Source organism: Protomyctophum parallelum (assembly GCF_964188405.1).
Source record: "Protomyctophum parallelum genome assembly, chromosome: 11".
Lineage (NCBI taxonomy): Eukaryota > Metazoa > Chordata > Actinopteri > Myctophiformes > Myctophidae > Protomyctophum > Protomyctophum parallelum.
In genome coordinates, this window is record NC_139707.1 from 36,517,752 (window position 1) to 36,540,205 (window position 22,454).

At 42.7% G+C, this 22,454-nt stretch overlaps 2 protein-coding genes across 3 annotated transcripts in view; one reads left to right on the forward strand and one right to left on the reverse strand.

Moving 5' to 3' along the window:
* gsk3ba (glycogen synthase kinase 3 beta-a) overlaps positions 1-5,859 on the forward strand; it is a 43,878-nt gene extending 38,019 nt beyond the window's left edge. For both annotated transcript variants that reach the window (XM_083777309.1, XM_083777310.1), the window contains exon 11: positions 1,269-5,859. In XM_083777309.1, the coding sequence (XP_083633435.1) occupies positions 1,269-1,339 (71 nt within the window). In that variant the 3' untranslated portion in view covers positions 1,340-5,859. The remainder of the gene's footprint in view (positions 1-1,268) is intronic.
* A 1,085-nt stretch (positions 5,860-6,944) lies between these two features.
* On the reverse strand, positions 6,945-21,229 carry cfap91 (cilia and flagella associated protein 91; the record flags this gene model as incomplete). Its single annotated transcript, XM_083776778.1, has 16 exons — positions 6,945-7,150; positions 8,256-8,347; positions 9,170-9,318; positions 10,927-11,148; positions 12,139-12,285; positions 12,602-12,673; positions 13,532-13,645; positions 14,869-15,002; positions 15,595-15,777; positions 16,479-16,636; positions 17,914-18,091; positions 18,601-18,788; positions 19,031-19,087; positions 19,648-19,805; positions 20,944-21,020; positions 21,136-21,229. The coding sequence occupies 16 exons, from the start codon at positions 21,227-21,229 to the stop codon at positions 6,945-6,947; spliced, it is 2,229 nt and encodes a 742-aa protein (XP_083632904.1).
* Between the last annotated feature and the right edge of the window lie 1,225 nt (positions 21,230-22,454).

Consider the following 22,454-nt stretch of genomic DNA (forward strand, 5'->3'; position numbering starts at 1 on the left):
CAGTGGTGGAAAGTAACTGAGTACATCTACTTAAGTACTGTACTTAAGTACAATTTTGAGGTATTTGTACTTTACTTGAGTATTTCCAATTTCCAGTACTTTTACTTTTACTACTCCACTACGTCTCAGAGCCGAATTATTTTACTTTTACTCCACTACAATTATTAGTTACTTTGGCGATTTTAACTTTGATTAGAAAACATACATTAACCACTTCAACCCTATACATTTCGGCCATTTGAAAATAGCCGATCTACAAGCTCACAATGCGTCGCAATGAGCTTGTAGATCGGCTATTTTCAATAGATTTTGTACACATTTTGCGAAATGGGACATTCTGCAATATGAGTACTTTTACAAATTGCAGTATTGGTACTTTTACTTAAGTAAAACAATTGAGTTATTTTTCCACCACTGAGTCAGTGCCACACTCGGCCCCCTGTACTAGCGCTACCGGGCGATTAGGACTTCAAATCAATGTCACGAGTAATTCAAACGTTTGCCTCGATTACGATTATCCTTTTATTTTTATTATTGTTATTGTGTAAATAGCAGATTTATGAGCTTGTAGATTGGCTATTTTCACTATTTTTGTATGCCACCATTATAAGTGTATTATTTAAGAATATTATTAGAATTATTATAATATTATAATAATTAAGTGGTTATTATTAATAGTTTTTCATGTTGATTCGTTGATATATATATAAATACAAATAAATTAAACCCTTGATTAATCAATTGCACTCAATGAGCAAAATTAAGTGGGTTATTTGTTCCAAATATCGGTTTTGATTTTTGATGAATTGCCCTACCCGGTACCTGTACCCATCACTATAGCTCCACTGAGGTGCTGTGCTAACGTTGCTAAACTACGTTCTCGGCATTCTCAAAATCCATAATTCGATTTGACTTCCAATTAATTTTAAGGTCACGATTCGACAAAGAAAAGTTTGATTTAAACTTTTTTTAAATCACAGTAGTAGATCACAAAGTTGGATAATTCTAGTCTCTGTGGTTTAGCAGGTTGGGGGAAATCTCAAGCTGTTGTAAAAGCAGGTGCTATTGAAGCTCTTGATTGGCAAGAGCTTGAACGGCACCAAAAAAAGAGCAACCCTGATGGTCACAGATTCGATTATATTTGTTGGCCCATTTCGATCGACGATTTATTTATTTTGATTTCAATGTTTCCATGACACCGTCCCCACTTGGTATACGAATGAGTGACAGTCCCTCTCTCTTTTTCCTCCTGGTTGTGCTTTTTCCAGACGGCGGCAGCACAGAGCGAGGCCCCAGCACCACCACCCCCTCTGCCTCGGCCTCCAACTCCACCTCCTGAACCCCCACCACCCTGCGAACCACCCCCCCCCCCCCCCGGGCCTCAGCCCCCCATCCCCACCTCATCATGGCCCCTCCATCACGTCACCCCCAACCCCAGGATGAACTCCAACCTCCTCTCCTCTCGTCTCTTCTGTAGTCCCTCCAACAGCAGTTGGGAGGGATGCCGACCGACCCCCTAGCCAGCGGGGGGTCGGTCAGACGCCCCCACACACACACACACCTCAACGACCACCAAAACAAACACCTTTATCGCCGAGCTGCCCATCCCCCCCCACCACCCTGACTGACTCCCTCCCACCACCCTCAACCCAGATGTTTTATTTTATTTTATTTGTTTAGTTTTTATTTTTGATTCCTCCGCCGCCGAAGACGTTTTTCTCTCTTGCTCTTCTTCTTCGTGATGATGGGGCCAGAGAGGGGGAGGAGGGGAGGCTGCTGTTGACTATACTCGTTCTAAAAAAGAAAAGAAAAAGTACACTGTACACATTGTATACACGATACTAGCCTGCTAACGTTCGTTACGTACGAGAACAATCCGTAGAGAAGGTCATGAAGTCCTATAAGCTGGCTGCCCCCTGCCCATTTACTCCCCTACCTACCTCCCTCCCCCATATTTAAATACATACCTACAGTACCTGGCCTTCTCTCTGACAACACCCCCTCCCTCCACAACCCCATGTCTTCCCCCCTGGCTGGACCCCCCCCTGGTTTCCTCCTGTAGTGCATGGCCTGAGTAATGGTTAGGACCACCGACACCGGTCGGATATTTTAGTGTTCAATGATTTGCCGCTGAAGAGGGTTAGACATGGAAACCATACCATTTTTATACAGTCTTCAGTGTTAAAATGAATACTAAGGATTTGACTGGGGTAGGGTCACCCCCCCCCCTCCTCCTCCCTCCCCCCCTACAAACACACACACATACACACAAACCCCCTCACATTTTCTCCCTTCCAGACATTGACCTCCAGTTCTCCACTAAACTAGGCATGAGGCTCACGCACGTCGCGTACACACACAAACACGCACACACTCTCATCATATATATATACGTATATATATATATTATATATACATATACATGCAGTCTCTCACACATGGATGCATGATGATCCTGATATATGTGGACAGGAACTGTCCACTTGTGGGAATGGGGGGGGGGATGGGAAAGTTGGACAACTTATTATAATTTTCTTTTTTTTTCTTTTTCTGCCTCTCCCTTGTCCGGGGGTTGTTTTTAAATGGTTAGCAGCTGTTTTAATCAACCATGTTTTTATTTTTGTTTTATATTCCTGGGCAATTGTATGTTTTTTTTTTTTCCTTTTTGGAGGGAGGGGGAGGGGGGTGGGGGGAGGGTTGGGTTGACATGTGTGATGGATGTGACATGTATCTGTTTATGTGTGTGCTTGTATAATATATAAATATATTTACATACAATACAAAACATACATGCATAGTTGCATACATACATACATTACATGCATACATACACGGTTTATATATTACTTTTCCTTATGTATAAAAAGTATATATAGATATATGTATATTAACTTTCAATGGTTCAGAAATCATTTATGGTGAGCTCATATCTGGCAGAGCAGTAGCAATATTTGCTGCTGCCTTAAGACATATTAGATTAAGGCAAGGTGGTGTTTTTTTTGTTCTGTTCTTCCTTGCTCTCTCTTTCTCTTCTTTGCTGGAGTTGCGTGTTAGATTCCAGCTATTCAACGACCCCCCGGTCTCCTGTGTTCGCCCATGATCGTCAACCACTTAAAAAAAAAACCTCTAGTCTTAGTGAAATGGACCTGAGTTGCAAACTGTTCGCGGACGTGTTGTTTTTTTCCCCGTCTGCAATCTCTTCGCCCAAGCTCACAGCGCAGCGTTGCGTTCTGAGCTTGTAGATATGCTATTTCTTTTTTTTGGGCTAATGTTCAAGTGGTTTCATACTTCTCAACGGCGTCGCTTGCCAAAGATTTTGGGTCATTTTCTGCAAGAGACGCCGTCTTGCTTTTGAAGTATACCTTTTTAGGCATAATAAGGCTGTAGGAGTTTCGTCACTATTTCCCCTCTCTCTGCCACTCTGGGGGTGACTGGTCTTGTGACAGTGCAGATAACGTCTTCCACTCACCACCAGAACCCAGCACTCCCCCCCCACACTCCCATCTGCCTCTTTCTCCCTGTGAAAGTTTCAAAGACAATCTTTCACACTTCCGTCTTTTAATAATTGAGTAGTCTTTACGGCGCGGTGGGATTTGGGATGGGGGACAACAACCCGCATTTTGCTTATGCCACCACAGACTGTCTCATATTATTGTGACCACTGAGTTGGGAGTGTTAATATGCTTAATTTATACGCACGACATATGACTCCGTCGTTCCTCGCTGAAATCGAGCAGATCTGTAAGCTTGTTGTAAGAGATGCCGTTTTCGGTGAGTGACACCACCACCGTCGTATGACGAAAGTATAAAATCGGGCTTTTTTGCTTTTTTCCTTTTTTGTCAAGCGTTCTTCCTCTCCGCCTGCTGAACATGCATAGAGCCGCTCGGTACAGTCTTATGGAAAAATACTCGATACTACGATAAAAGAAATACAAAATAAACTGAATGGGGAGGGGAAAAAAGGACAGAACACAACAGCAGAATTTGTATATACAGTATAAATGCTCCTCACCAAAATCCTGACTTGTATGTTCTTTTTTTCTTTTTTTTTTATATATGTTTTTTTTCCATGTTGTGTTCAAGGTATGTATATATGCAGACCCATGTACTGTTTATGAGCAGAAACAAAGAGGGTGGGATGGTTAGTGGGGCGGGGTATTGGAAAAGAAGAAAAAAACGAAGAGAAAAAAAAAGAATCGGGGCAAAAACTGACATTGTTTATGGATATTGTAGATGATGATGGTCAGCTTTATCCAGCCATATAGTTCAATCTTACCTGTACAGTACAGTAGATGACAGCTGTATTATTGTAACAAGAACTAGTCATTGTATAGTGTAACTATAGTTTTGGAGTGCCTTTGCTTTCATACACTATCGCCTTGTTCCCCCCATCATGCCCACCACCCCCCCCCCCCTCCCCCTCCTTCCATCCTTCTCCCACCATGCATTGTGACTCTTCCTTTGGGTGCTGTTGAATGTTCTGCTGTCCCATAATAACACACGTGTTTGTGTGCGTGCGTGCACAGCCGCGCGCACACACACACCCTTCCACTCGAATGAAGCCTAATGTATATTTGGGTTATATGACCTCCGTCGCTCAGTGGAAATGCTTTGCAAAACGCAGAGTAATCAAGTAGTACGAGAGTGGCTCATTCTATCTCAATGGGATATAGTTCCAATGTTTGGAACTACAACCAATAGGCACCCCGCTTTGCGGGGAGATCAAAGCGTGTCGCCACTCCTTTACTTGATTACTCTGGGGGAAAAAACGGTACCGTTCGGTGAGGGGCGTTGCTCAAGGTATTACATCTAGGCTTTATAACCCTCAGTGACAGTCCTTGGATTTTTTTCACCCCCTCCCATTTCATCACAGTCTTAATGTCGGTGTAACATACAGATGTTATCGACTATAAGGATAACTTCCTTTGGAGATAACCTGTGTTGTATTGGAGTGGGACGCCCACCACACACACACGCTCAAACCGCACGTTTCCCCCGCATTGAAGTGAGGGCACAAAGTGGGGCGGTGGGGTGGGGTGGTGGTGGTGGGCATGGCAACTGTGGTTCATTAATTAAACCATGATATACAGTTAGGCTACATGCAAGGGGTTGCTTTCTGTTGTTGGTTTCACCGAAGCCAAATTCGACGACAAATGTTGACGAAAAACCATCCTCGGAGACGATAATGTATCCCCCCGTCTCTCATTCTCTCTCTCCTTGGTCATTTCTCAGTTCCTTTTCACTCTGTCTCGTACCGCTCCGCTCCTCGTTACATACGAGGGGTGTTCAGTAGCACATAAAGTAATGGAGTCATGAGCGCGTTGCTAGTCGTCGTCCCCCCCATACGCACACACTGTGAACACAGTGTGACCACTTCACCTTGCCCCCGGACCTGTCTAAAAAAACCACAAAGGTTACCAAAAAAAGAGAAGCCAGAATGTGTGAGATTATATATATATATATAGTGTATATGTATATATATATATATCGTATATATGATGGTATAGGAGATTTTATATAGTAGAAATACTTAAAATCTCTGCCATCATAATATTCAGCGCATTTGTGGTAGAAGAATATGCTATCTGGGTTTAAAAAAAGAACGAAAAAAAGAAAATATTACAAAAAACATCCTGTATAACAATACTACTACTTGAATGCCTCTGTTTGTGACTGAATTTTTTTTTCTTTCATTTGATTTTTTTTTTTTAAATGTTTTTCTTTGTCTTTCTTTTTTGTTCTGTGAAGGTATGCTAAATGTGCGCCTCTGTAAATATTCCTTCTGCGTGCTCTGAGGAATAGTTCCCTGGTACTGTAATTTGCATTAAATAAAGAGTAGGATAGCCTGGAAATGATCAAGCCCCTCGTCTTTGCCTAATTATTTTTTACCAATGTTTATCTTGGCAATTTGTTTTGTTATTACTACTCTTGACTATAATGGTTAACTTAACGGTAACGGTTATTAAAGGAGAATTCCATGCTAGAAGGCTTTCTTACCTTTCTTTGTAGTTGTTACGTCCACACCAAAGAGGAACAGGTGTTATTTTGTGCAAAAGCTCCTTATTGGCTATTACCCCTAATATAATCCCTCAATTAATTGAATTGGGCATTGGGGTGCTAATTTGCTTATTTCCATCGCTCAAAAATCATTTTATTTGTATTTATATCCTCTCTTCATAATGTAAATGGTATCCCAAGTGGCACACTTTACTACTTATTTCGATGGAAATAAGCGAATTACCACAAAAACCCAACCCCCATTGAGGGCTTATATTAGGGGAAATAGCCAATAATGCACTTTTGCACAAAATAACACCTGTTCCTCTTTGGTGGGGACGTAACAACTACAAATAAAGGTAAGAAAGCCTTCTAGCATGGACTTCTCCTTTAAGTCAACTCAGAGGCGTAATTTGCATAGGGTTGGTGGGTTTTGTCAACCCACGGGCCCCCCGCTAGGGGGCCCCCGACAGCCGGCCGCCGTTTACGCCTCCCGTCAGCGATGGGAGAAGGAAGCGACGGCCGGCCGTCGGGAGCCCCCCTCAAACTGCCTCAAAACCGTACGTACCAATGCGTAAAATATACACCACAACACCAGCCTGGACATAAGGAATATACTGTACACAAGACTTTGGGCCAAAACTGTGTGTTCTTCCATACATCCTCCATTTCAGCACTGGGTGAGTAATTTGCCGATATGAAAGTTGTCTTTCACCTTTCACATTCTGCACTGCAGCACATGTGATCAATTGTTATTCATAAATATCTCGCCTAAACACCACGACAGTGAAACTTTTCATTTAATTTGGAACGGAAACATTTTCAAATAGATAGCCATACATGGCCCCAGTTTACGACTTGACCCCCAGCACCCATATTCTGGGGGGGGGGGGGGGGGGGGGGGGGATAGCAGATCCACAAGCTCTTACATTCTATCTAGCCTTCACCTATGATTCTTCATGCTCTTCTCTGTCACTTTCTCTCTTTCTCTGCACATTGCCGATCATCTCCTCCAGGACTTGTCTGGAGGCCCTATCAGAAGGACAGCTCCATTCTGGGGCTCCGAGTTGTCCCGGCAGATCCCCAGATCTCTCTCCTGCCACCTGCAGGATGTGTCGCGCTGCCTGTAAGTGTCGACGCTGGCTCTGGTGGACTACAGGAGGAGAGTGACAAAGAACAGTTAGAAGCAGAACTCACAGCTCACTCACTTATATACCATTGTGGTTTTTCTTATCAATGTGATTTTTTTCACAATCCCTGCTGGGATTCATTCATTTATTTATTGCGCATTGCCAAGGTTTTTCCCCTTTCGAAGAGCCAAATATCCGTAAACGGATGTTACGATGAAGTGATGGTGTTGTGTGGTGTCTTGACCGGTTGTTGATCTCTCGCTGGGTGCAGAAAAAACCTGACCGCGAGTATCACAGCGCCGGCCTGCCGGCCGTTGAAAAACTTTGTTTTGACCAGAAACGAAAAGATGCGCACGCAGCTTAACCCATTTTGGGCGGGAACCCCTTTTGGTGTTTTAACCATTGTGTTATACTTTAGCTATTGAAAAATAGCAGATCTACGAGCTTGTAGATCTGCTATTTTTGAAAAATCACGAAAATGTGGTGCAAATCTTTGAATATATATTCTTTCAGAGCGAATGTTTTAAACTCAAATCTTTGCTTCTGGGGGTCCCTGGAACAACATATGTTCAGATGGTGGCCGGCGGCCAAATACATATATTTTTGGGGGTCCTTGACATGAAAATGTTTGAGAACCACTGACATAATAGAAACATGGGTTCACCACTTTTCAACCTATCTTCATATAATAGGTCCTCACTAATAATCATGATATCATGTCACAATTTTTTTCTAGTCAGGCTGTGGGTTCAGAAATCATCGTCATTTCTTTTTTTAAATATGATTTTTTTTTAACAATTTTTTTTTGATTTTTATTGGACTGGTGCCTGTGGGAAGGAGGACGACTGATTTATCCTGCTGTGCCTTAATCAAGTCCATGCACAACAGGTGCGCAGCCACACCCAGCTCTGAGTCCAGTTCTAGTTTGACTCAGGCCAGGTGTGACTGCTTAACTCAGTCATCCTCCTTCCCACAGTGCCATTTTATCATGATTATTAGTGAGGACTAATTATATGAAGATAGGTTGAAAAGTTGTGAAAAGTGGTCCTGTAATGGTATTTATTACTTATTGTTTGTGCTCTGTCTGTTTTGATAATAGTTTGAAAGCAGAAATGTTCCCCTGCAGACCTCTTTGCCTGACAGTGATCTTCTGGATTTCTGGGATCAGGAAGCTATACACCAGCTCAGACACAATCTCTTCCGACTGAAGGCTGTTGCAGCTGGTAAAGAGTAAGACACGCAACACACAAACACGTGTACACGCACGCACGACCACACGCACACACACACACACACACACACACACACACACACACACACACACACACACACACACACACACACACACACACACACAAGACAATTGTGAGCATAAACTATACGCATATACAGTATATAATTGGATACAAAATGTAGTGCAGGAGTTTGTGTCTCATGAGAAATCCACCTGCTTCCAACGAGTCGATTCTGTGCCCACCTTTATTATCCAGTTGTGTTTTTTTTTTCTTTCAATTATTACTTTTTAATGCAAAGCAGTATTATTATTATTATTATTATGTAAGTGTTAACAAGAAAGAACCTGGCAAAAATGATGATGACATAAGGGAGACAGATCCACAGAGAGACACATGTAATAGATCAGGGGTGGGCAACTTTGACGATGGAGAGGGCCACTATATTCCCACACTCACTCCAGAGGGGCCACATTGCATACAGGTCACTGAGGGTCAGAGCAAAGATAGCCGATCTACAAGCTCAAATGCGACACGTTTTGAGCTTGTAGATCGGCTATTTCTTTGCTATATTTGAATTGAAATCCAGAATATTTTTTTCAATTTTTGAATTGTAATGCTGAAAAGTAACATTTTTAAATTTCAAATGCCTTTTCAAATTATAGTTATGTTATATGAACTAAATACAAATACATTGGACATAAAAAAAAACACTAACATTTCACTACTAATTTTAGACATTTGCTGGATGAGACCTGGACAGGGTGTATAATACGGTAAAAGCACCATGCAGCGTGTTCTTGTCTATACCTTTCCTCCATGGCATATGCGACGTCGTTGACCTCTCTGGCCATCCTGCGGACCTCCTCTCTGGCCTGCTCGTCGGCCGTTCGCTCCATGGCGTCCAAGACGACGTCCTCCAGATACATGTCCACGGTATCCTGGTGCACCTTCACCACCTGCAGGGAAGGCGTTTGTGTCAGTGTCGTTTTTTTTTTTTGCCAGCAAATTTAGATTTTAGTTTTGGTTCAGAGTCTCTTAAATAGTTTTCATTTAGTTTCAGTCAGTCAATTTTAGTCACCTGGAATGTTTCAGTTTTAGTCGACTAAATCTAAGATGTTAGTCGACTAAATGTACAGTTGATTTAGTCGACTAAATGTATTTTGGCGCGCTGCCTTTGATGCCATCGTAATGACTGTTTTTACACTCACGCTGCGACACGTTGTGAGCTTGTAGATCGGCTATTTTCAGCATGCAACCAAATGTAAAATGACTTATACTGGATATACTAGTCCTTTCCTAACATTTTAGTCTTGTTTGAAAACAAGAAATTGTCAGTATATTTTAGTTTTAGTCATCATAGCTTAGTATTCATGTAGTTTCCATTTTCCATCCGTTTTCGTCAGTGAAAAAAGGTAGTCGACGAACATTTTTCGTCTTAGTTTTAGTCGACGAAATCAACACTGGTTTGTGGGGAGGGGGAAAAGTGATGCGAAGATCTGTTGTCATACCACAACTGTGGTAAATATTGTTTAAAAAAAGCAACTGCTTCCATTCACAAACCAACGGTGGACCAATGCAACCATGCAAGGAACCACCCTCATAGGAGGCAGTTGGTCAGGTTGGTCAATGTCTTGCCCCCTTGCCTTATCCCTAAACTTATTTTTACTATTTTGTATCTACTATTTTGTAGATCGACTATTTGAACTACCCCAGAGCGTCGCAGTCCCGCCCCCTTTCATGACGACGCCAGGCCCAGGAAATAATTCCCAATGCATTTTTCCCATAGACATTTAAAAAAGAAGACCTTATAAGCGTCGTACAAAGCCAACTCGAGTCCTGACAAATCATGACAACAAACACAATATTTTGGACCAAACTAATAATTACAAAGAAGAACAACAACAACAAAAAGTGTTGTAACCTGGCGTTTTCTTTTTCTTTCTAATTATTTGTTCGGCCTGAAGAATTGTGTTTGTTGTCATGATTTGTCACAACTCGAGTTGGCTTTGTACGAGGTTAAAAGGTCTTTAAATAAATACTTTTTGAAATGTCTACGAGGAAAATGAACGAGGAATCATTTCCTGGGCCCTGGTAGGGGGCGGAACTGCGACACGCTATTGGCCTGAATATAAATCCTAAAATCGGGGTCGTATTATAATCGGGGACTAGACTATTCAATTCAAGACATTCAATGTTTTTCCACAAATTAGTCTTTGAAAAATGGTGGTCGTCTTATAATCAGAGTCGTTTTATGTTCGGGACAATTCGGGTATATCAGGTAAAAAATAAGTTTAGGGGTACTAAGGGGTGGCGCAAGATATACAGTAGACCCTAGTCTTGCTCAAGGACACTTTGACACCAAGTCAGGAAGAGTTGGGGATAATTGGCACAGGGGTGAAAAATGGGTTACAAAATTGTGGGATAAAAATATTAATAAAAAATTAAAAAAAGGAAGAGTTGGGGATTGAACCGGGAACCACTCTATACCTCCTGAGTCACTGTGTGTGACTGTATAAAGTAGCAATTGTGCATGTTCATGATTGCACGCACGCACACACACACACCTGTCTGAAGATCTCGTCTTCCTCTCTGCGTCGGCGCTCTTCCACCTGCCTCCTCCCGCTCTCCTCGGCCTCGCGCGCGCGGCGCTCCCTCTCCGCCAGCAGCGTCATGGCGTGGAGCCGGCGCTCGTCCTGCAGGCGGACCAGCTCCTTGGACAGGCTGTCCAACATGTCCGCCAGCTCCGCCCCCACCACACCGGCCTGGCACGCCTCCTCCGCGGCAAGCTGCAGGGCAGGACGACGAGATGAGGCTCACCGCTTAGTGTCATGGCCAGTGCCATTGTGTCTCCATAAACATGTTCATTACCATTGTGTCTCCATAAACATGTTCATTGTCATTGTGTCTCCATAAACATGTTCATTTATCATTGTGTCTCCATAAACATGTTCATTGTCATTGTGTCTCCATAAACATGTTCATTACCATTGTGTCTCCATAAACATGTTCATTGTCATTGTGTCTCCATAAACATGTTAATTTATCATTGTGTCTCCATAAACATGTTCATTGTCATTGTGTCTACATAAACATGTTCATTATCATTGTGTCTCCATATCATGGTCATTATCATTGTGTCTCCATAAACATGTTCATTATCATTGTGTCTCCATGTCATGGTCATTATCATTGTGTCTCCATATCATGGTCATTGTGTCTCCATAAACATGTTCATTATCATTGTGTCTCCATGTCATGGTCATTATCATTGTGTCTCCATATCATGGTCATTGTGTCTCCATAAACATGTTCATTATCATTGTGTCTCCATATCATGATCATTGTGTCTCCATATCATGATCATTGTGTCTCCATATCATTATCATTGTGTCTCCATATCATGGTCATTGTGTCTCCATATCATGGTCATTGTGTCTCCATAAACATGTTCATTATCATTGTGTCTCCATATCATGGTCATTGTGTCTCCATATCATGGTCATTGTGTCTCCATATCATGGTCATTGTGTCTCCATATCATGGTCATGGTCATTGTGTCTCCATATCATTATCATTGTGTCTCCATATCATGGTCATTGTGTCTCCATATCATGGTCATGGTCATTGTGTCTCCATATCATTATCATTGTGTCTCCATATCATGGTCATTGTGTCTCCATATCATGGTCATTGTGTCTCCATATCATTATCATTGTGTCTCCATATCATGGTCATGGTCATTGTGTCTCCATATCATTATCATTGTGTCTCCATACCTTGTGTGCGCGCTGGTCCCTCTGGTTGTGCTGGGCCTGTGTGAGCTCCACGTCGGCCCTGAGGAGCTCCTGCTCCTCCCTCTGCAGGGCGTGGGTGCTCCTCACCTCTCGGATCAGCTCCAGGTGCTTCTCCTTGCCCTCAAACATCTGGCACACAGACAGACACACACACACACAAAGTAAAATCCAGTACTTAACCACTTATGCCTTACCTTATTGACAATATTCACACAGCGGCCATTTTGCTCTCAACATCATATTTGCGGGTTGGGAAGAAATGCCACCGGAAACGCATTTCATGAATTAAATAGCCACCATGTGAATATGGTACGTGTGCACACACACACACACACACACACACACACACACACACACACACACACACACACACACACACACACACACACACACACACACACACACACACACACACACACACACACACACACACACACACACACACCTGCTTCTGAATGCTCCTTCCTCTCAGTAGTTTCTGCAAGTGAATGACCGCCAGCTCTCTCTCCTCGTCCCCCTGGTGGAGGAGAAATCAACATGACTGTTCTAATACATGCATGAACAGAACAGATCTGTGGCCACAGGCGCCTACTACAGGACATCAGCAGACTGTTCTAATACATGCATGAACAGAACAGATCTGTGGCCACAGGCTGCTACTACAGGACATCAGCAGACTGTTCTAATACATGCATGAACAGAACAGATCTGTGGCCACAGGCGCCTACTACAGGACATTAGCAGACTGTTCTAATACATGCATGAACAGAACAGATCTGTGGCCACAGGCTGCTACTACAGGACATCAGCAGACTGTTCTAATACATGCATGAACAGAACAGATCTGTGGCCACAGGCTGCTACTACAGGACATCAGCAGACTGTTCTAATACATACAATAACAGAACAGATCTGTGGCCACAGGCTACTACGGGACATCAGCAGTCAGTAACAGCAAGCCACCATGTGAAATACATTGGTGGTAACTTAGGTAACTAAGTACTGTACTTAAGAGGTATATACTTGAGGTATTTGTACTTTACTTGAGTATTTCCAATTTCCAATACTACTACTCCACTACAATTATTTGAAAACCTTAGTTACTAGTTACTTTGGAGATTTTTCGGCTATTTTGTACACATTTTGAACTTGTGAAATTGAAATGGCACATTCTGCACAATGAGTACTTCTACTTTTAATACTTTAAGTACATTTTGATGCCGATACTTTTGGACCTTTACTCAAATACATTTTCAATTCCATACTTTTACTTGTAACGAAGTAGCTCTAAATTGTAGTAATGGTACTTTTACTTAAGTACAACAATTGAGTACGTTTTTCCACCACTGGTGAAATATCAGACAGGCGGGCTGACCTCCGGGGGCTCGTCCACCCTCGGCGTGAGCGGACGGGGAACTGGCTTGTCTTTCTTGACGAGGAAACGGAGAGGCTTCTTTTGCACCACCCTCTCCTTATCTTCCTTCAGAGCCTGTGGATGGAAAGGGGAGATCGTCTAAGGAGCAGTATTTTGGCCTTGCACACATGCACACTTGCTCAAAGTCAAAGTCATACGATTACGTCGATTAGTCACACGCGTTACCGCAGTGAAATTTGTTCTCCCCATTTGACCCATCTCTTGGAGCGGTGAGCCGCAGCGTGCGCCGCGCTCGGGAATCATTAGTTGATTTGACCCCCAATCCAACCCATTGATGCAGGGAGGCATTGGGTCCCATTTTTACAGTCTTTGGTATTACCCGGCACCGGGCATTGAACCCCCGACCTCCCAGTCGAGTCACAAAGATGCTTCTTGCCACGGGCGGCAGGAAGACATTTTTTAGACAGATGGCGGATGGAAATGAAGCTCCACCCACGCTGCAACTTGACGCGGGGGGAAAGCATTTCCGGTTTTCTGGACGACACTGCAAGCTGCAGCGTGGGCGGAGCTTCATTTCCATCCACCAGCTCCTGCCGCGGCATTTGGCATCTTCGTGACGCGACTAGTCTACTAGTTTGTGTGAGTGGTGACTGAGTAGTGTCTGAATGTGAGTGGTTGGCTACTAGGTGGACCCTGCTGGGGATTATAAAGCTGGCTATGTCACCAGCCTCGTTGACAGTGTTTCCACACTTGGGCAGACGGGCGCGGCCGTTTTCCACTGTCTGCCGGCGTCTCTTCCGGGTTTTTAGACAGCTGGTGGATGGAAAATAAGCTTTGGCTTTGGATTAACATGGTTTGGTCACTGTGTAGCCTTGGTAACTGTAGGGGCAGGTATTTTCTGAAGACAATATCACAATATTCTCATGTACACGGCTAACAATGTGAATGTGTCACTGAGGGTGGTGGCTAAAGTAATGGTGGTTTCCATTTTCATAGATATTCCATGATAATGTTGAAAATCATGGTTGTGTGCCTTAATAAGCAGCATTCATGTCCAACACAGATTTACAAACCCTACTACACAAAAGTGCTGAAATGCCTACTATTGAGCTGGTCTAACTGGAGTTCCTGTTTGGGCATTTGGTGTATAGTTTTATGCAATACCTCTTGTTAACCAATAGATGTCCTCCTAACAGCCACAACATTTCTGTCCTGAGACCACATCCAACCACAGCTGATACTAGTTGTGTATTGTATAACTCTATAAATCAAATAGCGTTTTATTCACAATGAATATATAAAGAAATATAGCTTCAATGTGAGCCTCTGTAAAATACCTGGTAGGTCTTCATTAGATCCATGTCTCTGCGGTCGGAGCGCTTGGTGAAGCCCTGGCTGACCCTGGGTGTGGGTGCCTTCACGCATGGCTCCAGGACAGAGGTGGGGAGTCCTGCCTCCAACTCCAGCAATCCTACAGGGTTCAATCTCAGCACATTAAGGCTACCAATAACGTTTCTGATACAAATCAGTTAAAAGACTTGTTGTACAGTATTTGCCCACAAGCAGTGTTTTTGTCGACTAAAACTAAGACGAAAAATGTTCGTCGACTACCTTTTTTGACGGACGAAAACTAAATGGAAACTAAATGGAAACTAAGCTATGATGACTAAAACTAAGCTAAATATATTGACAATTTCGTCAACAGAAGCTAGACTAAAATGTTAGGAAGGGACTAGTGGACAAGAGATCCAGTATAAGTCATTTTACACTTGGTTGCATGCTGAAAATAGCAGATCTACAAGCTGCGAGGCGTTGTGAGCATGTAGATCGGCTATTTTCAACAAGTGTAAAATGATCCATTACGACGGCATCAAGGCCCGCCAAAATATGTTTTTGTCGACAAGAAACAATTGTAGATTTAGTCGACTAACACTAGTACTAAGGCATTCCAGGTGACTAAAATGTGACTAAAACTAAATAAACTATTCAGAAGACTTGACTAAAACTAAAATCAAAATCTGCTGCCAACATCAACACTGCCCACAAGCATTTCATAGTCAAACCTTGATGAGTGTCGAGGAAGCGGCTTTTGACCTCAGTGTTTTGGGTGCTCTGGTCTGGGAAACCTCCATTGCGAGTCAAAGGAGCGTACGTCACGGACGAGTAGTCAGCGTAGTCTTTGACAATGTCGCGCCGTTCCAGCGTCCCTTCCACATTCCTCCTCTTGTCCTCCAGCTTCCTCAGTGCTACAGTACGTACAGTAGAGGTTGTATGGGAAAGAGTGAGATGGGAAAGACATCACTCATCTCACACTCATCCCCTTTTGGTGTTTTATAAGCATTATGCTATAGCTATTGAAAAATAGCAGATCTACAAGCTCATAGCGCGGCACTACGAGCCTGTAGATCTGCAATTCTTTTGAAAAATCTTGAAAATGTGGGGCAAATCGTTGAATATATATTCTTTCAGAGCGCACGTTTTTAACTCAAATCTTGGATGGGGGTCGGTGGCCGATTACATATAATTTCTGGGGTCCTTGACATGAAAATAGTTTGAAAACCCCAGGGGTCCTTGAGGGAGTTCCAGGGGGTACCCAGCTAAATGATAGTTTGGAAACAAATGGACCCTTATGGGTCTGTAGCTCTGAGAGTGTACAAAATGGAATTTGTACACTCTCAGAGTTAAATTAACATTGATTTTACAATATAAATTGGGGTCCCAGAGATAGAAATGCCATTAAATGGGGGTTCCGTAGCCTAAAAGAATGTAAAACCGGGTGGTCCCTGAAATTAAACTGGTTGAGAATCACTGCTAGAGCCGTACAACTCTTCTCTTACGGGGGGGGGGGTCCCTTGCATATCTTTTCAAATGGGGGTCTGCAGCCTAATTATAGTGTCAATTTGGGGGGTACTTGACATGAAAAAGTTTGGGAACCGGTGTCTTATACCTCTTATGTAGTCAGTGTGAATCTTGTTCAGCCTCGTCTCCTTGTCTCTCTCAAGCTGGGAATGTTTCAGCTTTAGTCTCTCCGCCATGTCCTCGTGCTGGGCTTCTTGTCTTCGTCTCAGGAGGTCCCCCAGCACAGTGAGACGGGCCTCTTTGAGCCTGCGTGTGTGTGTGTGTGTGTGTGTGTGGGGGGGGGGGGGGGGGGGGGAGAGATAGGTACAGGAGGTGGATGACATTAGTGCCTTTTCCAAAGTATTGTATATAAATGAAGCACAGTGTTAGTTTATACAATACAATGACTCACATCATGCCTAAAGCTGTAATCAGCTGTCAATCAGTTTCTATACTCGTTCACATCTCAGCTGATCATTACGTCACTCATTCATACTCCAATCAGAGCTCATGCTCTTAGCAGGGGAAGGGGGGCGTTTTTTCTCTCTCACTACAGCTGCTTCTTCGATCACAGGGTCTGTTGTCAAAGCTTGCCTCCTCCACCCCGGCCTCCACCTTTTGATCTCAACTCTGGCATAGGCTCAAATATACTTATTTATATTTATACCAGCTCAAATATGTCTGCTGATTCAAGCTAAATATTAATGTCGACATATTGCTCTAACGTGTAAACTGAATGTTTAACTGGAATTTGCGTGTGCATGGCTCCAAGTAAACTAGAATTAAATATTGATAAAGTAAACTAGAATTCAATGTTGACATATAGCTCTAATCTGATTCATGGCTTTAACGTGAAAATGCATTCAAGTTGTATGCTTCAAGTTTGCACGATTCAAGTTAATCTCATTAACGGTCTTGATATGTGCTGTTCTTGTATACCCATGGGGGCAGGGACAAATTAGCCATTGGGCCAAAATGCTCTCGGATGTTTGCTTAGCATGCTGCTTCGACAAAATTCTGAAAAGATCTCCCAGAGCGTGGAGCCTTTAACGGCAGGTTTAACTGTATTCCATTTGTTGCAATACATCTCTGCTGTCAGGAGGAAACCTCATAACTCCAAAATGTTCATTTTTCAGGAAATGAAAAATATACATTTTTCAGGAAATTAAGAAAAGCTTATATATTTAAAACGAAGCAATACAGCCTCATCAAAGTTGGTGTTGTAACCTTATATATTGTCAATTACTTCCATGAGAGGGGGAGAGGTGGTGGAGTTAGTTGCTTTAGCAGACATTTTGAGGGTCCAATGGAGGTTTTGTCCAAAGCACTTTTTACTACTTTCCATTGGTTCAATATTTCCGAAACATCACACATTCAATAGCACTGATTTATGGCCAAAAGAAACCCTCAAAAACCTCAAAATGGAGTTACGAGGTTTCCTCCTGACAGCAACAGAAATGGTGAATCTACTTTGACGTGAGTGTTTCCTGTCTAAACCACATTTTCTTTTTACAACACAACACAGCAGCACAGATGTGACTGACTTGTGTATTTCGCTCTCTCTGAAGGCCCACTCGTCGACCTCCATCTCCTCCATCATGCGTCTCCGCTTGTCCAGCTGGCTCAGGTCACTCAGAGGAGGCAGGGTCGCCTCCCATGCACGCTTGGCACGTGCCCGCTCTATCAGTTCAACCTCCGCCAGGCCTACGGGCAGACCACGACCTGGGTGGCGTGATCACACCATGGAGAAGAGAGAGGACAGGGTCAGAGTGTGGAAGAGGGACCATGACAGGGCAGGGTCGTGTTGTACTGCAGTGTTGTTTTTGTCGACTAAAACTAAGACGAAAAATGTTCCGTCGACTACCTTTTTCCACTGACGAAAACTAAATGAAAGCTAAGCTATGGTGACTAAGACTAAATGTATTGACAATTTCGTCAACAGCTAAAAACTAGACTCAAATGCTAGGAAGGGGGCTAGTGGACAAGAGATCCAGTATAAGTAATTTTACACTTGGGTGCATGCTGAAAATAGCACTGTTTTCTGTAGGAGACAGAGGCAGCTCAAAGGTACGAGCAGCCTAATCTACTAACGCTAGTTTCACGCTACGCTTCCTTTTGCTACAGAAGGTCAAATATTTTATTATAGTCTCCAGGGGGAGACTATATAATAAGTGTGACATCAGAGCAGAATGTGATTATGGTCAATAATAAGTGTTGCCCTTGTTTTTTACCCCAACTCAGTGTTGCCAGCAGCAGCAGCTCAGACGGGGTCGTCCCAGGCCGGACCACATACTCGGGGCTGTAGGGGTCCGTCTGTACTTCACTGTCCCTGTAGTCTGTTTGGACTCCCACGGTGCGCTGGAACGGGCCAGGCTTTTGCTCTTCCACCTTCCCACCAGTGGGGACAGAAAAGTTTCCTCTGGTAAGAGAAAGGGGGGCATTTTCATTTCTACAGTTTTTGACAGTTCTACTGTTGTAAATGTATTATAGAAATAACAGTCAGATGTAATGTTCTGTGTTGGTGACATTGCGAATTTAAGCTCTGGGGATTAATTACATGTCACCACTGGACGCGTTTTCGGATTTTTAGCAGCGTTTCTTTCCGTCTGTTTTCCGAAAAACGCGTCCAGTGTGCAACCACCTTACCAGTTTTTAACTCACTTTTCCAAAGCAAAGATCACATCAGGGGGGACTTGCTGGGCAAAGGGACTCAGAGGACTGAAACAAAGGGGGATGACATACAAAATCTGAGCATATAAGGAGATAACAATAACAAAGGCTAAAGGGCAAGTAACTTCAATAACTGAGTCATTCCAGATTGCAATGCAAAGGCGTGTATACAAGTCATTGGAATGCCTCCTCTCAGCTAAATTCACAGTGCAGGCCAATCAAACCGTTTATAGAATTTCCAGCCATCAGCTCCAGTCACATGGTACTCCTCTGCTCCGAGCGATGACTGAACGCCCACTCTAGAGAAGGGACAGTCAAAGACACCAAAAAAAGCAGAGTAATGAATACGGTATGTGGTTGTTTGGGGTATTTGCCACACTGAGGCAGTTCAAGATTGTTCTAAAATGTTCTAAAACAGCTAGACGTACAAGCTCACAGCATGTCGAGCTTGCACATGTGTTACTTTTGAAGCCAACGGAAAAAGATAAAAATCAATAAATGACATGGATGCTTTCCCGGGGGGCATTATAATTGTTAGGACAATGGTGAAGGTTTTTCATAGTGTGTGTGTGTGTGTGTGTGTGTGTGTCTCTCTCTCTCTCTCTTACCCAGCCAGATGCCGCAGTGCCTCCTTGCGTTGCTCCACGTGACCGCGCCAGCGCCTGTCTATGAAGGCGGGCACTGGGTCTGTGGTCTCCAGTCTAAGGGTATACCGTGGGTGGTGTGGCAGATGACTGAACATAGAGCTAAACTCTGGCACTTTCCTCTGAAGGCAGAGAGAGAGAGAAGGTGTCAGTGAATGGAGTTTCACATCAAAATCAAATGCTAAGTATGGTCATGAAGGACCCAGATCAGGGGCGTATCCACGGGTGGTCCTACCTGGGCCTATAGGCCCACCTATGTCTGAACTGGGCCAAGGCCCACCTATGTCTGAACTGGGCCCAGCCACAAAAACATATAAATAAATAAAATCATATGATGACAGTTGCGTCATTGCATAACATAATGTGAATTCAATCACTGCATTCAATTTTGCAAAATATGGCAGTGGGTGTATTATTATTCATCTTTTCATATTTGGATCCGTAGCCACCGGCACTGCCTGCCCTAGTTTGTCCATCTGTACCTGCATAGATTGATTGGTCATGCCTGCCTGATGCCTGTCATCATGTGCTTGTTTTGAATGGGGCAGATTTGTTTTTCTTCACACCAGAAACTTGTGTCTTTGTTTATGCTTAAATATTAATAATGAGAAGCCTCTCTGAGAGTATCCTAAATGTTAGCCTCACAAGGTCAAACGTCTATTGCAAAGTTTTTGGAAAGAAAGGCAGTCAGTAGTCCCTAGAGGAGCTAGCCAATACTGTACAACAATTGTATCCTGAGGACTTCAGCTATAGGCCTACTGGGCAACTCCACAACAGCGTCCGCCCATGATTATGGATTACTACATGATTGAAGACATCAAAGGTAATAATTAAATTGTCATTTTTGCTGAATGGATTTTCACTGATTGTGCCCATGTTGTCTGCTGCTATGCTATGGGGTGCTATCTTGCTCATTTGAGTTGAAAGAAACTAGCTGTTGTTACACTCTGCAGTCTTCAATACTCAACACTAACTAGGCTACTTAGTATTGAATACTTCTTCAATACTAGTAGGCTGTCTGGGAGAGTGTGCATGTTGTTGTTTTATGGTTGTTGAGGAGCGCTCCTATGTCCAGCTTTGAGGGTTTGTGTAAACACAAACATTGAAGACGAAGGTGTGATGTTTAGGAAATTGAAGGTAAAAATGAGTTAATTAATTAAAAATTAACTGAATTAATTAATTAATTAATGCCAAAATTCTCACAGACAGACAGATCTGTAGGCCCTATATATGAGTGTATAAAAACAAACCTTAACCTACCACCCTGCCCATAGAAGCATGGGCCTTGAGTCTGGACTTGGCATGGTCCACTTCTCCTGACACTGTGTACACAGGATCTGTGAGGCATGAAGACAAAGCAAATTGCCAAGTTAACACAGCTGCATCATATTTTGTTTTAGCTACAATTATAAGCTAAGTGACATTAGCTTACATTTTTATTTACGTACTCACCATACAAGTAGTCATGGACACGGTGTGGTCTATGGTCTTTTTTGTTTTCATTTTGCTTAGGCCTGTTTAGTGTGCGAGTGACAGATAAGCTCATGTTGTAGCTATTGTTTTCCCACAACAGTGTTCGCTAACTTGACTTAATTAACAGCTGAATCGTGTAAACAAGCTTTTGAACTCCATCTTTATGAACGGCAGTCTGTCCTGGCTGTAACCATGGAGATGGTAAACTTAAATGTAACTGCAGTTAGTATGATAGCCGACAGGGGGCAATAATGTTCCCAGAAACACCATTTGTGTTCAACAAGTTGGATATAGAACGGCTTTCACAATTTTGTTGGCGATTTATTTAGATGATAGAAACATGATAAATTGAATTGTATTTATTAATTTATTAAATATATTAGTATTCCTCTATGACTTGTTTTGAAATTCGAGTATAAACTTTGGGTCTTTTATTGAGAATAGAAAGGCTGACTTAATTCAACAGGAAACCCTTGGCCACAACATTATCGAGGGGAAACAGAAACAGTGGACACACACACACACACACACACACACACACACACACACACACACACACACACACACACACACACACACACACACACACACACACACACACACACACACACACACACCACTGGGCCTTGTGTGAGTGACTAATATTATTGTGAACTATAGTTTCATCATAGCAAGGCTATTTATAAACCAAACTTTTAACCTTTTCTTCCGCAAAATAAATCATGGAGATTAGACTATAAGGATCACTCTGAGAGTATCTCTTTTTTGTTATCAAATGTTTTTTATTTTAAGACAAAAATCACAATAAGACACGTTAACAACATGAATGACTTAAAGAAAACAAAACACATATAAAACAACACATAACAGCAAAAGCAAGGAACACAAAAACAAACAATCCCACCCACCCCTCCCCCCCGAGACCAAAGATGCCACAAAATGTCATTACTCCTACTACTGTGCAATGGAAACAAAAAATAAATAAATAATGATAATAATAATAATAATAATGATTAAACCATGCCCTTAACCAAATCTGAAATACCAGACCAAATCTCAATGTTTTCCTCTTTTGCACCATGCAATCTTGCTGTAGACATCTCTAGATAAATGATATCTAGAAAGGTCAAAGCCCATTGGCGAAATGAGTCTGACAATGTAGGTTTCCAGTGCGAAGCTATGGTGTTTGAAGTGCAGAAAGTGCAGTTGTGATTATTTAAAATCCGCATAGCACACAATCTACGGGGGGTTAAGTATGTCCTATGAACAAAATTTAAATGAATTTGTTGATGATCAGG